The 18,669-nt window shown below is 31.1% G+C and overlaps 1 protein-coding gene across 1 annotated transcript; it reads left to right on the top strand.

Annotated features, from left to right (window-relative positions):
* Positions 1–7,372: 7,372 nt before the first annotated feature.
* Positions 7,373–13,413, top strand: LOC121217250 (probable disease resistance protein At1g61300). Its single transcript, XM_041092776.1, has 3 exons — positions 7,373–10,257; positions 10,402–10,465; positions 13,177–13,413. The coding sequence occupies exons 1-3, from the start codon at positions 7,373–7,375 to the stop codon at positions 13,411–13,413; spliced, it is 3,186 nt and encodes a 1,061-aa protein (XP_040948710.1).
* The last annotated feature ends 5,256 nt before the right edge of the window (positions 13,414–18,669 follow it).

Here is an 18,669-nt window from a genome sequence, read left to right as displayed (position 1 = left end):
TGAAGAAAAAGGGAGTGATGCATTAATCAAATTCCATCTTCCCAAATTGAGAGAGTTGTCATTCTGGGAATTACGAAATTTGAAGAGCATATGCAGCAAAAGTGGAGTGATGGTTTGTGATTCTCTCCAACTTATCCAAGTTGATGGAGATTGTGATAAACTGAAGAGAATTCCTCCATTTGTTCCCCTTGTTGGCAATGGGCAGCCCTTTGCATATGCTCTACCTTCTCTTACCATCAGGTCAAGCACAGAATGGTGGGAATCGTTGGAGTGGGATGACCATCCAAACTTTAAAAATGTTTTTCTATTCAAACCCTTAGAAAGCTTTTAAAGGTATCAACCATTTATAGTTTAGTTTATATTTTCTTATTTTATAAACGAAATTTCTCCATTTTAATACAATTTCAGGTATATTTTTGATGTTGATGAAGAGAAGGATAAAAGGGTTGGTGGGAAAGGAGGGGGGAGGATAGTGCAAAAGAGAGGAGAAAAGGAATGATGGAAGGAAGAGGTTAAAAGCATAAATAAGAAATCAAACTGCCTCCACTTTTTAAACATTTTCCCTCTCTTATTCTCTTATTCTTCTCTAATATATATATATATATATATATGTAGTTTCCAAAATAACCTTCTAAATTTTCATACTTACATTTAAAACATTTAAGTTATAAACTTTTTTTGATATTATTATAATCTTTTATCACATTTAACACTAATATATTATTTCGTAAATTTTAATAAATATCAACTTTTATATAATAATATATATTCGGGTAAACTACAAAAATAGTCACTTATGTTTGAAATGTTACGTTTTAGTCACTTACGTTATCTCTTTGTTACGAAATAATCACTTTATCATTAAACTTCATTACCTCCTTAACGTTAGTCTTACATGGCAATCCAAATGGGTTTTAAATGTCAACTTGGATGTCCATTTGTTGGGATGAAAATAAGTTTTTAATTAAAAAATTTAATTTGGACTGTCATGTAAAACATCCAAGTTAGCATTTAAAACCCATTTGGACTACCACATAGGACTGTTGTTAGGGAGGTAAAAAGCTTAATGGTAGAGTGACCGCTTCGTAACAAAACGATAACGTAAATGACTAAAATGTAATATGAGGTAAACAAAAGTGATTATTTTTATAATTTTCCCTATATATTCGCTTCAAATTTTAAAGTAAAAAAAATATGGTATAGAAGTTGGCTATCAACCCCTCCATGTCTTGAGACGGTACAGCTCGAATTCAATTTAAATAATAAAAATATTTTATTATTTTTGAACAGGAAAATGAGTCATTTTTTGGATTGACCGAGCTAGGCTAAAAATGGGTTTAGATTTAGAAAAAAAAAGTAGATTGTTTTTAAGAGTATATCAATAGTCTAATGATTAAACTTATTAATATGCTATCAATCGTTTATGCATTTTTTTACTAATAATTCTAATAAAAGTTTTAACATTGAAAAGCATATAAGTTAGAAATAATTATAAATTAACATTTTTTTATTTTTTTATTTTTAAAATATGTAATTTTAAAAATTAACCCATTAGATATCATAATATAGAACTTGCAGTATAATTATATTTTAGTTTATACAATAGGGTATGTAATCAATAATTTATTTGTATGCTATCAGTGATTATTATTATATCATGTTTACATAATGTTGTCATGTCACATCCCAAAAATTGGGATAGTAAATCGGGGGTTAGTGAATCAAAAATCGTAATTAAGTTAGATCATTAAAATAATTAGGAATTAATTAAATAAAATATTAAAATTAATATCATTAATAATTTTATTTTAAGAAATTAAAATTGAGTGTTCGGGAATTAATTTGGTTAAAATGGATTTTTTTTTAAAAATATCGGGTTTGAAAATAATTGAGAAAAATGTGTTTTAATTAAGCTAAGGTCTAAATTGAAAAATAAAGAAAAACTGTAAGTTTTTAAAATGCAATTTTTCCTTATTTAAAAAAAAAACTACTCATCTTCCCCGTTTCTTTAAGAACCCGACGTCCCTACTCTCCATTGAATTTCACATTCAAAATTTCCCCAAATTCAACTCTAATATTTTCTCTCAAAATTAACTCATCCTTAATGATTTTCTAGCTATCCAAACACATCCACACCCTCCAATTTTCAAGAGTAAGTGTTTCTACCTAAACTAATGATGATTTGCAAATGATGCTTAAATGTGATATGTTATGTGTTGTATATTGAGATGACAATAAAAATGTTATGTGTTTATGACTGAATATGATATGAGTCTTGTTGATTTTATATATGTTGATAAAATATTTTATTATATATTTTGTACATATGCTTCGTAATCACATTGTGGCAACATATTAATGTGAATGCTATGAATTATGCTTTATTGCTCACCATGATTAATTGTGATTGTATGCTTTCTTCTAACTTTGGATATTGTGATTACTTGTGGCAATCTCTAAGCACTCACTGAGCTTGAAAAAGCTCACACTCTTTTATGTTTAACAATGCAGAGATATAGCTGAAACGAGGAGGAGAAGTGAGCTGTCAAGTGATCCAAAGCAAGACAATTTAACTTTAGTGTGTTTGGTGTGTTTTTAAATCAATAAGGAAGGTACTGTGGGACTAATCTAGAGGGTTTTAGACTTTGAACTGTTAATGGTTTATTAATGGACAATATGGATTGTTTAAATGGTTTTTAGAACTTTTAAAATTGGTTCGAATGAATGTTTTCAATGGAAGATTTGAGAATGCATGTTATTGGTTGAATTAGTAAAATGTTGTGTACTTGTTTATTGGCTAACATGTAAATTGCAGGTGGATTGGCTTGTTGAGTATTGAGGTAAGTCCAAAATGACCATTTAGCATGTTATGTATCAATTATGCACTTAGAAATGCTTAAAATACAAAATTTACATTTTGAGTAATTGAATTGTGACTTTAGGGTTGAATGATAGCATAGTAATTTACTTGAGATGTCAAAACATGTTAATGTAAGTTATATGACACGTTAAAATAGGGAGAATAGCATGAAATCTTGATTTGGTATGTGTATGAGGGTGTCAAAGTGTCCAACACAAGTACTTGAAAATTTACGATACCAATATTGGGTCGATGTTGCCACGTGGGAATCATGAGGTCGCGGCACAGTGATCAAAGAGTTTTGGGCATATTTTGAAACTTCTGCAAATAAGTTTTTATTTTTACACAATAAAATTAGAAGCCTTAAACAACATGAAATGCTTTAAAAATTTACATGACTTGGTTTTGTATATTGAATTTTAATATGGTAACTTCAATTTCTTAAAATAGTTTTACTGGATATTTTGAATAAAATAAAATTAAATTAAATTAAAAATAAAATAGAAAGAGAGGGAAATTTTTTGGGAAAAGAAAATTAAAATTAAAATTAAAAAATTAAAAAATTAAAAATAAAATTTTAATAAAATATCACTAATTTCCCCCAACTCCCCACTAACCCACTAATCAACCTAATCCCACCAAATCCGACACTTCAATCCACATCCAACTACCTCAAAATTTTAACACTGCCGAACCCCTACCAAACAACTGCAACAAAAATAATTATTCACACTCATACAGAGATTTAAACATGAGACCTTAGGGCAAGCTAACACCTTACCACTCAAACCAGCAAGTTAATTCTAATATGATTTAACTAGCAATAGAATATAAGCCAAACCGCCAAGGAATAGGCTAGGATCACAAATAGCAAATTCCAAAAATGGGACTTGAAACATACAATCAAAACACTTAGCTACTGAAGCAGATACATATTTGTGATAAAATTCACAAAAACAAAGTTAAATAATCAGGGTGTTACAATGTCGGTATTAGAATTAAAATCTGAAGGTAACTCTGATTTTATAGAGGAAGGATTAGGTATCCAAATCTAGGTTCATTCTCTCTTGTTTTTTCTTGAAGGTGGAACATGGAGGAGACTAAAAGAATTGGAATCTAGGCAACATGACATGTTACATTAAAGTAAATCATAAGACTGCTATTTGCTCTAATTTAGATACATATGATTTATAAATATTATATTTTAGAATCATAGTAGAGAACAATAGTGCCAACAATAATGGAAGACAGCAAAGCAAAAAAATTAATAATAAGAAAAGATGGAATTTACTTTACCTTTGTGGAACTTAAAAACGAAAGTTGCCCCGAACACCATAAAAATTGACTCATAATATTGTTTGTTTTCTTTGATTATTGTTCCCATAACTGTTACTGGTGATAAAAATGAATTTCTGATAAATTAAAAAAGGTCAATATGTGTATGATGCTACTATTTTAAAGTTCTATTCGCCCCCAATTATTTATTGTTGTGCCGAAGAGTTACTCACAAATTTACCTTGAGGATACAATGAAACCTAATGATTGTCAATGTTTTGCACTGACAAAAACAATTCACTGAGAATACCAATTTCTATAAAGAACTTCTATAGTAATTTCTCATAAAACAATCTAGGAATATTAGAAGATGGAGAACAGAATTCGATAACAAATTAAAAAGAGAACAAAACCCAAAAAAAAAAAGAGAGTTAGATCATTACATGATTCCTCAATATTTCTTGAAACCGAATCATCACTATTATCAAGTTGAGTTTCATGGTCTTAAACGGCATCTAGATTTGATATTATAGAGGCTTATAAAATTGACCCTAATGCCATTTTTTTTATTTAGAAGAATAAAAAATATACCACAAATTTTTTTTGAAACTCAATTCAAAATTTCATTACCTATAAATTATTTTTCTAAACCCAAATTGTAAAAATAAATTATGTTCGAAATTTTATCTTTTCTTACAATCTAAAAGTTATGTCAAGAAACAGAAGAAGTAAAAAACAGAGAGATCAAATAATTTTGATTAATGTTTTTTTCTTTTCTATGTTTTTTTTAAATAATGGGTATTGAATATTTTGATACAGATAATATAGAGAAATTTTGGAGGGTTTAAAAATAATTACCCCTAATTTTCTCTCACTTTATTTATTTTTGAATTTTTATCTATTTTTATTTAATTTTTAATTTTATAATTTCATAAAATTTTAAAAATAATTTTAATTTTTTACCAACTTATAGATTATCAAGATCAAATTGACAGAGACTATAAAAATTGGGGACTAATGTAACCAACTCATTTTCTCAACTGTACACCAAACAACTCAAATCTACATTTTTTGAGTTGAAATTGAATCAACTTTAAGGGATAATTGTAACTATCTCATATTCTGGAGAGATAATAAATATCGTATTGTAAGGTTTTAGCATAGGTTCATTTCTCATGTTTCTTGATCGAAATGATAACCGGTCTAAAGCTAAATGGAGATTAGTTGAACATGAAATTAATCATATTTAATTGGATTATGAGAGTGAATTTTAATGAAAGATAATAGGTAAATAAAGGAGAGAACTAAAAGGGAAATTGCACCAAAATATAAAAAGAGAAAAACAATGGCAGATTGCTTCAAATGCAGTAGACGCAAGAATGTGCTAAATTGTCTTTTTAAATTCAAAGTGTGTATTCATGTCACAATTAAAAACCTTTATATACTGATCTCAAAGAACCAATTTCATATGATGTTACTCCTAAAATCACGCTTAACAAGCAACCACTAAATCAATTTTTTATAAATATAGAATTTGTCAAAGTAAAAAGTTTAATATTTTTTATCAGCCCAAAAATAATTTTGCAACTTTCAATTCAGCCCCCCCAACTTGTTTTTTGTTCCAATTTAGCTCAATTTGTTTGTTTTTGAAGTTAAACAGTTTAAAAACAATTTAAAACCAAATTAGTAATATTTTCAAGTTGAGTTTCATGTCTTTGAAGCACATCTAGAACTGATATGACAGAAGCTTATGAAACTGAACTTGATGCCATTTTTTAGTTAGAAGAATACAAAATATACCACAAAATTTTCTTTTTCAAACTCAATTCAAAATTTCATTACATTTAAATTATTTTTCAAAACACAAATTGTAAAAATAAATTATATTTAGAATTTTATCTTTTCGTATAATGTAAAAGTTATGTTAAGGAACATAAGAGATAAAAAACAGAAAACAAATGATTTTGCTTAATATTTTTTTTTCTATATTTCTTTTGAAGAATGGTGAACACCCAATCAATAAACCAAATAAATGATTTGGGTACAATGATAATTTGAATTTCGACTATTTAACGGTGTACACCCAATCAATAAACCACAATTTGGATTTAAAAGTGTAACTTATGAAGGAATTTACATGTACTTGAATAGATTTATTCGCATTATTCACGTCTTACAAACATCATATGTAAGAAACAACTATATTTTTTTATAGGATGCCGACTAGTATATTTAATTTCAAGTTGTAACATATAATTAGGCATTCTTATACCATACTTTCCCATTATTATTATGCTGCTGCTGCTGCTGATGTTGTTGTTACAATTGAGCACCAAGATGACTGCAAAACTTGTTAGTAATGTCCAGAATGAATGGAGAGGACATGGCAGATTAGAGGTTTTATTATCAAGTAGTGAATTATTACAGATTTAAAGAAGAATCAAATTGTAAATCAGCTGATAGATACAACTGCTGAGTATCAAATACCCAAAATGCCAACTATAGTGGCAGAAGTAAAGGAAAAGTAAAAAAAGATGGGATTCCTTACTTAATACTTTTGCCTTTGTACCCACAACATTCTTTCTTCTATCACAAAATTTCAACCATCCACTCTACCTACTTTTCTTTCATTTGCTTGTTTCATTACATGATTTTCTTTGCTTAATAGTTCTGCCATTCTGCCCACAACATTCTTTCTTCTTCACTGTTTTTAATTCGTTTTGATCTCCAAGGTCTATCACAAAATTTCACGCATCCCGTCAAAGGTAATTTTCTTTTATTTGCTTCATTCATGACTATGCAATGATTGTTTTTTATTATCTGCTAGCTTTGTAAGATAGTCAAGGAAGTCAACTTCACTGCTTCATTTTCAGTTCTAATATCTCAACACATTTCAGCCACTAAGTCAGGTAATAAGGCAATGGTTTCCTCTACTGATTATCAACAGTTTTAGATTTTAAGACAGGATCATAGATAGAAATCTCAAACTGTTGAATATTTTAGCTCTTAATATTCCGTAATGAACTGTTGCACACTTGAATCTAGCATTTTATATACATTGAGAGGTTAACTCTAGTGACCAGATTTTCATCTTGTTTCTGTCTGCCACCTATCCATAGCTCCTTCTAATAAAGGCCATTGCATTTATGCTTCCTTTTCATGCTTACACTAACATATTAAAAATTATTCAAAAATCCTGTCCACTAACATATATGATTGCGTTGCAGGGGCAGAGCAATGGAATACGTAGAGCCCGGTGTTGGCATTGCAAATTGTCTTGGACCTCCTCTTTGTAAATACTTGAAATATCACAGAAAGCTGAATGATTATGTGAGAAACTTCGGGAGGATCAGAGATGAATTGAATTGTAAAATGGAAGACATAGAGCTGCAATTGAAAGCAGAGCTTCTTTCTCCTGGGGGCAAGATACCAAAGCAGGGAGTTGAAAATTGGTTGAAAGATGCGAAAGAGATGATTGCGGAAGCACAGGATGTGGAAAATAAAGTCAGAAACGGGAGATATCTCTGTCGTGCTTGGAACGGAAAGCTGGTTGATGAAAAGACTCGAGAAATGAAGGAATTTCTTGATAAAGCTCCTAATGCCTCTGAAGCTCTTGCCATGGATGGTCCAAGTGGTGGGTTGCCACTGCCAACATCAGAACTAGTTGGGGAGGAAGCTGCCAGAAAAGAGATTTGGGCATGTTTGATGCAAGAGGAGGTAAAAAAGATTGGGGTTTGGGGGATGGGCGGTGTGGGTAAAACTACGATCATCAAGCACATCCACAATGATCTTTTGAAAGAAAAAAGATTCGAAAGAGTAATCTGGGTTACCATATCCAAGGAGTTCAATGTAATGAAGGTACAAGATGATATTGCAAGTGCTTTGAAGTTGAAGGAAGATTTGGCCATAGAAGGAGACAAGCTCAGACGAGCTGCAATCTTGTCAGAAATGCTGAAGAAAGTAGGAAAGCATGTTCTAATCCTAGATGATGTGTGGGATGAAGTCTCTCTAGAAGAAGTTGGGATCCCTGAGCCGAGTGACAGCAATGGCTGCAAGTTGGTGTTGACAACCCGTTCGGAGCATGTCTGTAAGTATATGGGTTGCACGGTGATAAAAGTGAAGCCCCTTTCAGCAGAACAGGCATTGACACTATTCTTGAGTAAAGTTGGGCCTAACATAGTGCAAAATCAAACTATAATGCCTACTCTAAAGCTTGTTGTCAAGGAATGTGCGGGTCTACCTCTTACAATTGTCGTCGTATCTGGTACCTTGAAAGGAGAAGAGGACCCTCTTATTTGGAAAAACGCACTCAGGGAATTGAAAGAGAGAATAGAAAAAGTGGAAGGAGTGGAAGCTAAAGTTATAGAGCGTTTGAAATTTAGCTTCGATCACTTAAAGGACGAGAAAGTGAAATCTTGTTTCTTACATTGCGCATTATATCCCGAAGATTTTGAAATTGAAAAGGATAAACTAACTGAGTGCTGGATTGACGAGGGATTCATAGATGATATGGGTACAAGACAAGAAATGAAAGAAAAGGGTCTTGTTATTTTGAAGAAGTTAAAAGAGAACTGCTTGTTGGAAAATATCACCAATGTAAATGGTCAACCTTGCATAAAGATGCATGATGCAGTGAGAGAGATGGCATTATCGATCACAAGAATGAATCCTCGATATATCATACAAGCAGGTTTGCAATTAGAAGAGTTACCAGAAAAAGAGCAATGGAGTCCGGATATTGAGAAAGTGTCACTTATGTATAACTCCATATCAGAAATTTCCATAGATGTGCTGCCTACAAAATGCCAACTGCTCACAACCTTGTTATTGCAGAACAACCCTATAAAGAAGATCTCAATTTCTTTCTTCACAAACATGCCTTGTCTTAGTGTTCTCAATTTGTCCTCTACGAAGATCGAGAGTTTACCAAATTCAATCTCTGAACTAAAGAACCTCACGACATTGTTGCTTCGTGGCTGTTATGAATTAAGAGATCTGCCATGTCTTTCGATGCTTCAAGAATTGAAGAAGTTGGATCTTTCTGGGACTAAAATTGAGGAATTCCCCGAAGGAATGGATATGCTGATAAAGCTAAGATATCTTGATCTTCGAGTGTTCACTCTGAAAGAGATACCCGCTGGACTTTTACCAAAACTCGTTCACCTTCAGCACTTGGGTTTTGATGAGAACAATGAAAAAATAAGTCTAAAAGCAGAGGAGATGGAACCATTGAAGAAGTTGGAGTGCTTTACCGGACGGTTCGAAGACATCTGCGAATTGAATAAGTTCATCTACTCAATGCAACAAAGTAAGAAAAATCTCATCGAGTACTATTTACAAGTGGGCTTAGATATTTTCCCTCTGAGAAGAGGTAAAACAGTAATTATTAAAGGAGTCCAGAATTGGGAAGGTGAGTTAATTATGCACCCAATTGAAATTCAACAATTGACTATTGTAGGCTGCGACTATTTCAGAAACTTAGTCGATAATAATTCTTCCTTCAAAAATGCGATTGACTTGAGGATTTATGATTGTAAAGGGATAGAGTGTGTTGTTTCCCTGTCCTCTTATGCCTCTTCTTCCGCTCATCCATTTCAGAGCCTTAAGAATTTGGAACTTTGTGGTCTACCAAAGTTGAGTGCCCTTATTATGAAAGATGAAGGAATTGGTTCAGCAACAACATCAACATTGGCTCCGTCTGCCACCTTTTCCCATCTCAAGGAAATTATGATATACAGCTGCTCAAGTATGAAGACGTTGCTTCCACATTGGTTGCTTCCAAACCTCCAAAACCTGGAAAAAATACACGTGGATGCTTGTAGTCAGCTAGTAGAAATATTGGGAGCAGCAACATCAGAAGTTGAAGAAAAAAGGAGTGATGCATTAATCAAATTCCATCTTCCCAATTTGAGAGTGTTGTCGTTCTCGGAATTACCATATTTGAAGAGCATATGCAGCAAAATTGGAGTGATGGTTTGTGATTCTCTCGAGACTATCTATGTTGATGAGTGTGATAAACTGAAGAGAATTCCTCCATTTGCTCCCCTTGTTGGCAATGGGCAGCCATTTGCATATGCTCCACCTTCTCTTACCATCTTCTCAAGCACAGAATGGTGGGAATGGTTGGAGTGGGATGACCATCCAAACTTTAAAAATATTCTTCGATTGAAACCCTTAGAAAGCTTTTAAAGGTATCAACCATTTATAGTTTAGTTTATATTTTCTTATTTTATAAACGAAATTTCTCCATTTTAATACAATTTCAGGTATATTTTTGATGTTGATGAAGAGAAGGATAAAAGAGTTGGTGGGAAAGGAGGGGGGAGGATAGTGCAAAAGAGAGGAGAAAAGGAATGATGGAAGGAAGAGGTTAAGAGGCAAAGGTAAATAAGAAATCAAACTGCCTCCACTTTTTAAACATTTTCCCTCTCTTACCATTCCTTCTATTCTCTTATTCTTCTCTAATATATATATATATATACACTTCCCAAAATAACCTTCTATATATTCATATTTATTATTAAAACATTTAATTTATAAACTTATTTTAATATTATTATGGTCTTTTATCACGTTCAACACTTCGTAAATTTCAAAGTTTATATATATATATATATATATGCTTCCAATTTTAAAGTAAATAATATGAAATAGAAATTAAGTATAGACCTCACCATATCTCGGGTCGGTCAACTTAAATTTTATTTAAATAATATAAAATTATAAATTAACTATTTATAATTATAGAACTCTAGTATAATTATATTTTAGTTTATAAAATACGGTATGCAATCAATAAATTATTTTTCTGCTATCAGTCATTACTATTATATCATATTTATATAAAATTGTCTATTTTTTATATTTGAATTTGATGACTCAAATATTAAAATTATATATTTAGACATCAATACTAATGATTAGCCACCCAGTAGTTAGTGACTAAGATGACATGGCAATGCTAAACACTTGTCAATAACTTGTGAAATTGCCATGTCATCTTATACATTACATAGCATTGTAAGTGCACTTTTTTATTATTTTTAAATTAAAAAAAAAAGATAAACTATAATTTTAACCATTAATTTTTCGGGAAAATTACCAAAAAAGCTCTTTTTTTCAAAATTTACCGAAATGGGCCAATTATTTAATTATTTACCGAAATGGTCCATTTTCCGCAAAATCGCGTCCACGTCAGCGCGATGTCAGGGTACGCGCCAGGAAATCACGTCCACGTCAGCGCGATTTGCTGACGTGGATGAACAGTTATGGCCTTTCAAAGTTTTCCAAGCTAAAAACTATTATATTAAAATCATAGTATTGAATATGATGTAAGAAAAACTATATTTTTTATAGGATGCCGACTAGTATATTTAATTTCGAGTTGTGACATATAATTAGGCATTCTTATACCATACTTTCCCATTATTATGCTGCTGCTGCTGATGTTGTTGTTGTTACAATTGAGCACCAAGATGACTTCTATTCTCTTATTCTTCTCTAAAAATTAACTTCATTTCTTTTAAAATATATATCTACTTCCCAAAATAACCTTCTCAATAATTAGTGTAGAAATACAACCGGACAAACTTCCGAGTGGATACTATTGGGAAATTGTAGGTGAAGTTGAAGTGAAAAACACAAGCCGTCATGTAAGGACCTACGACTATCGTTAGATCTTGCATGGCGATTGGGGAGATAACGGATTTTTCTGACAAGGAACTTGGATCCGATATCTAGAGTCCATTTCCACTTATCGTTATTGGATAGCTCAGATTTTTTACCGAGAATCTTCTTGGTTAGAACATAGTCAATAGCTAAACAAGGTGAAAGAGAAGCAACAAGGAAGCTAAAACGGTAACAAGCTTGGGAAAGAATTGAGTAGAAACTGACTTCTTCATGGACTCAGTTCGGGATACAGGGAAGGGAAAAAAATCGATCTTTAAGAACAAATGAAAAAAACCAATGGAACCCAAAATTTTTTAGCTAGAAAAGATCAAATAGAGGAGCTTTGAAATAAATTTACCTTTTGAGGCTTTGCTACAAGAAAGTATTTTGGATTAATTATAGAGAGACTCCTAATTTTAGTCAAAAATAAAAAAGAAATGTCATGTCAACAATCAATTAATGGGTTAACGAAAATTTAAACAGAAGTGGCCAATTCAAATAATTATCTAAATTATAGTGATTAAATTAACAAAAAAATTTACAGTGACTAAAATATTTTAAAATAACTTGTTATGTAGTGTACCATTATTTATTTACTCATGAATGTGACATTAAAAGACAAATGGGCTTGGGTCCTACAAATGATTTTGATGATGTGTTGGGTTTCTTATTTTTAATTTTTAGGTAAATTACATTGCAAACTATCTAACTATCAACTTTTTTAATGTGGCCACTTAACTATAGTCTTCTTTTTTTTTTGTCATCCGGCTATCCTTTATTTTTTTAATTTGACCACTCAACTGATCAACATTATTTTTTTGGTCTATTTTCGTTAAATGGCGTTAAATTTCTCATGGAAGGGTGATATGGCAATTAAAAGATTAGTATAATAAAAAAATTTGCTCTTAACTTTTACATAATATATCAATTAAGTCATAATTTTAAAAAAATAACCTTCAAATTTACAAAATGATCTCAATTTGATCATCAAATTTTACCTACCTCTTCCGCTTCCCCACGATCACTACTATGGTTTCCTCCATATCCTCCTCCACCCTTCTCCAAAAAAAAAAAAAAAAACTGCTATTTTTTCTTATTTGAATCTAATTTATCGTTAAATAGTACCAGATATATTCTGTTTGTATGATTTCTGGGTTGACATATTCTTCTCGGCTGAATGCTAATAATAACAATAATGTGATGAAACAGTGGAGTAATTTCTGATGTGATGGCCTTCATTTCACTCACTAGTTGCATGTTTTTGTTCATGCACTGATTAAACAAGATTTGAAAGAAGGCTAAAAGCATGAGCATGCAACACTGAATTGTCAAATACTCAAATAGTATAAGATTGAAATGGTGTTATTTTGCAGGAAGAATGGGTGATTTGCAGAATAATACACAAAACAGGCGAGAAGAAAAGTGGGGTAGCTGCTGCGCAAGGACAAGGCTATCTCTCGGAACTTTCTTCAATATCTGCAAAAGCAAAGCAACAACTTGCTTTCGTCCACTGGCTTGAAACCCCAATTCCGTTGTTAGAATCTCAAGCTCAAACTTCAATGCAGGCTGCCCCTTACTCTTTTATGGAAAATGGCCTGAAAAAAGCCTAATAAACCCAGTTGTGTATTCAACTAATGGGTTGCAGCTCTCCTTTCCAGCTACTCCCACCACTAATAAATTGAAATCTTGCAAATTTTGAAAGTTACTTTTTTAAAATTCTAATTAAATTGATATAACATCTAAAATTTGAGAAATTAATTTATTATTATATTAATTTTTTAATTAACATATCATCCTCCCATTAGAGAGGTTTAAGGCACTTAACAGAAATAAATAAAAAAAATATCTCGATTAATTGAGTGATCAAACTAAAAAAATTAATAATTGAATGACGAAAAGGAAAAGAGATAATAACTAGATGTAATTTACCCCTATTTTTAAAAAGCGTATAAAAAATACAGAGGAATGGGCTGGTACTTTGAATGGTCCAATTAGAGTAGCAATTGGGGGCTCCGATGCTAACTTAATTTCTACACCATAACATGGAATATCTCAAAATAATGTTGATCATGTTTTGGAATTGTTAAGGGGAAATTATTTTAATTTATCACACTTGGAATAACAGACGCTGCACATTCATAAGATATATTTTTAAGAATATGAAATGTCACAAAATTATAAAATTATAATGTCACAAAATTTGTCAGAAGTGAATTACATTTATGGGATACTTTTAATCTTTTTGAGATAAAATTGTTCTTTCAATATGATCCCATTTTTCTTATGGTAACTATTTTAGCTTTATTGTTGAAAAGTCAATTACTATCAAATAGTAAGTAAATCGTTTATCACAAAGACAAGTGATCCATGACCGTGTTTACTTTTCATTTATCATGTAATGCTGATGAAAGAATATCATTTACCTTTTAGTTGAGCTATGAATTCCATTATTGAGGAATGATGCTACATACTATAAAAGTCATATACCTAATGTACCAACTTTCAGTTCTTATCTATTTAAACTCAAACTTTCATTTACATCAAAGTGTATGAATCACACATACATAGCCCATCATCTACTGAGGATTAAGGTATGTCACACTATGAACGTCACAAATGAATAAATCTACAAGTGAGTTACATCTATGTCTCTATTTTCTAAGATTCAATCTCTCCAATATCGAAGATAAAGTATTTCCTTAATTGGATTGGATAGATAACATATTATCCTTTCAATCAGTTTGCTCTTTTTTTTTAATTAGACTAAGGACATATTTAGATTATCTATTAATATAAATAGTTTTTCCACATTATAATCCAACCATGTAATACCATTTAGTATTAGTTAAATGTTAGATAATTATTGGGTCAATATTTACTTTGCATGCAAAAATCATAAAGAATAATATACAAAGGATATTAATATAATGAATGAATATTTTACTAAAGCTAGGGACTTTTCTATTAGCCCAAAACATTTATTTTTATTTATTTGCAACATAAGAACCACATGTACTTGTCACCACTCATCCCCTGCTTCCATCTCTATTGCACCTCACTTCACCATAAGAACCACATTTCATCACAATGGTGTACAGAGAGTGTTGGTTGTGTTTTGACTATCGTAAAAATTAGTGTAGAAATACAGCCGGACAAACTTTCAAGTGGATACTATTGGAAACTGTAGGTGAAGTTGGAGCAAAAAGCACAAGCCATCATGCAAGAACCTACGGCTATCTTTGGATCTTGCATGGTGATTGGGGAGATGATGGATTTTTCTGACAAGGAACTTGGATCCGATATCTAGAGTCCATTTCCACTTATCGTTATTGAATAGCTCAGATTTTTTATCGAGAATCTTCTTGGTTAGAACATAGTCAATAGCTAAACAAGGTGAAAGAGAAGCAACAAGGAAGCTAAAACAATAACAAGCTTACGAAAGGATTGAGTAGAAACTAACTTCTTCATGGACTCAGTTCGGGGATCCAAGGAAGGGAAAATATCGATCTTTAAGAACAAATGAAAAAAACCAATGGAACCTAAAATTTCGTAGCTAGAAAAGATCAAATAGAGGAGCTTTGAAATAAATTTACCTTTGAGGCTTTGCTACAAGAAAGTATTTTGGACTAATTATAGAGAGGTTCCTAATTTTAGTCAAAAATCAAAAAGAAATGTCATGTCAACAATCAATTAATAGGTTAACGAAAATTTAAACAGAAGTAGCCAATTCAAATAATTATCTAAATTATAATGACTAAATTAACAAAAAAAATGCAGTGACTAAAATATTTTAGAATAACTTGTTACATAGTTTACCATTATTTATTTACTCATGAATGTGATGTTAAAAGCCAATGGGCTTGGGTCCAACAAATGATTTTGATGATGTGTGGGGTTTTTTATTTTTAATTTTTGGGAAAACTATATCACAAACTATCCAACTATTACCTTTTTTTTTTCATCCAGCTATCAACTTTTTTAATGTGGTCACTCAAGTATTGTTCTTTTTCTTTTTTTGTTATCCGACTTTTTTTTTTAAAATTTGATTACCCAACTGATCAATATTATTTTTTTTGGTCTATTTCCATTAAATGGCATTAAATTTCTAATGGAAGGGTGATATGGTAATTAAAAAATTAGTATAATAAAAAATTTTACTCTTAACTTTTACATAATATATCAATTGTCAAATTTTAAAAAAAATAACCTTCAAAATTACAAATGATCTTAATTTGATCATCAAATTTTACCTACCTCTTCTGCTTCCCCACGATCACTACTATGGTTTCCTCCATATCCTCCTCCACCCTTCTCCAAACAAAAAAAAAATTTCTCTTCTTTCTTATTTGAACCTAATTTATCGTTAAATAGTAGCAGATATATTATGTTTGTATGATTTCTGGGTTGACATATTCTTTTCAGCTGAATGCTAATAATAACAAGAATATGATGAAACAGTGGAGTAATTCCTGATGTGATGGCCTTCATTTCACTCACTAGTTGCATGTTTATTGTTCATGCACTGATTAAACAAGATTTGAATAAGGCTAAAAGCATGAGCATGCAACACTGAATTGTCAAATACTCAATAGTATAAGATTGAAATGGTGTTATTTTGCAGGAGGAATGAGTGATTTGCAGAATCATACACAAAACAGGCGAGAAGAAAAATGGGGTAGTTGCTGCGCAAGGACAAGGCTATCTCTCGGAAGTTTCTTCAATATCTTCAAAATCAAAGCAACGACTTGCTTTCATCCACTGCTTGAAATCCCAATTCCGTTGTTAGAATCTCAAGCTCAAACTTCAATGCAGGTTGCCTCTAACTCTTTTATGGAAAATGTCCTGAAAAAAGCCTAATAAACCCAGTTGTGTATTCAACTAATGGGTTGCAACCCTCCTTTCCAGCCACTCCCACCACTGATAAATTGAAATTATTTGTAAATTTTGAAAGTTAATTTTTTAAAATTATGATTAAATTGATATAATATGTAAAAGTTGAGAAATAAATTTATTATTATATAAATTTTTTAACTAACATATCATCCTCCCATTAGAGAGGTTTAAGGCACTTAACGGAAATAGATAAAAAAATATCTCGATTAATTGAATGATCAAATTAAAAAAAATGAATAATTGAATGATGAAAAGGAAAAGAGATAATAACTAGATGTAAAAAATACAGAGGAATGGGCTGGTACTTTGAATGGTCCAATTAGAGTAGCAACTGGTGGCTCCGATGCTAATTTAACATGGAATTTTGCACAAAAGCTGATCCCACGGTCATCTCAAAATATCACACTTGGAATAACAGACGCTGCACTTTCATAAGATAAATTTTTAAGAATATGAAATGTTATCATTAAGTAACTAAATTTAAGTAAATCAAAATATTTAATATAAAAATTATAAAGTTATAATGTCACCAAATTTGTCAGAAGTGTATTACATTTATGGGATATTTTTAATCTTTTTGAGATAAAATTGTTCTTTCAATATGATCCCATTTTTTTCATGGTAACTATTTCATCTTTATTCTTGAAAAGTCAATTACTATCAAATAGTAATTAAACCATTTATCACAAAGACAAGTGACCCATGACCGTGTTTACTTTTTATTTATCATGTAATGCTGATGAAAGAATATCATTTACCTTTTAGTTGAGCTATGAATTCCATTGTTGACGAATGATGCTACATACTATAAAAGTCATATACCTAATGCACCAACTTTCAGTTCCTTATCTATTTAAACTCAGACTTTCATTTACATTAAAGTATACGAATCACACATACATAGTCCATCATCTACTCAGGATTAAGGTATGTCACACTATGAACGTCACAAATGAATAAATCTACAAGTGAGTTACATCTATGTCTCTATTTTCTAATACTCAATCTCTCCAATACCGAAGATAAAGTATTTCCTTAATTGGATTCAATAGATAACATGTTATCCTTTCAATCAATTTGCTCATTTTTTTTATTAGACTAAGGACATGCTTAGATTATCTATCAATATAAATTATTTTTCCATATTATGATCCAACCATGTAATATCGTTTAGTATTAGTTAAATGTTAGATAATTATTGGGTCAATATTTGCTTTGCGTGCAAAAATCATGAAGAATAATATACAAAGGATATTAATGTAATGAATGAATATTTTATTAAATCAATTTGTTCAAAAAATATAAGTATATATTAAAGAAAATACTAAAATAAAGACACTAGGTCCAATAGTCTCCCATTTGACCTAGTGAAGTAGATAAGTCATATTTCGCATTCCTATATTTTCTACATGTTTCTCAAAACTCCTAGCCACCAAAATCTTGATCAATGGATCCGTAAGCTTGTCCTCTGGTATGACTTTGACTACATCCACTATTTTGTTTGTTACTGCCTCCTTTATGATATGATACTTTCTATCAATATGTTTTGTCCTTTTGTGGTTTCTAGTTTCCTTGGTGTTAGCTATTTCGCACTATTATCACAATACAGTGTGATAATTTTTTCCATACCATGAACAACTTCAAGACTCGTAAGGAATTTCCAAAGCCATATGACTTATTTTATTGCTTCAAAAGAAGCCACATATTTGCCCTCCATAGTGGATTCTATAGTGTAACCCTGTTTGACACTTCTCCACACTATGAACCCATCGCCTAGGACAAAGTTATAACCCGTTGTGGATTTGCTAAAATCCTGAACACATTTGGAAGTCAGAATCGATATAACAAATAAGAGTGAGATCTCTTCCAGAATATACAAGCATATAATTCATCGTTATTTGTAAATACTTGAGTATATGCTTTATTGCTTGCCAGTGTCTTGGGTCAAGAATCACCTAATAACAACTCACCAA

This window comes from Gossypium hirsutum, chromosome D05, assembly GCF_007990345.1.
Source record: "Gossypium hirsutum isolate 1008001.06 chromosome D05, Gossypium_hirsutum_v2.1, whole genome shotgun sequence".
Lineage (NCBI taxonomy): Eukaryota > Viridiplantae > Streptophyta > Magnoliopsida > Malvales > Malvaceae > Gossypium > Gossypium hirsutum.
This window is presented reverse-complemented; position numbering and strand designations above follow the sequence as displayed.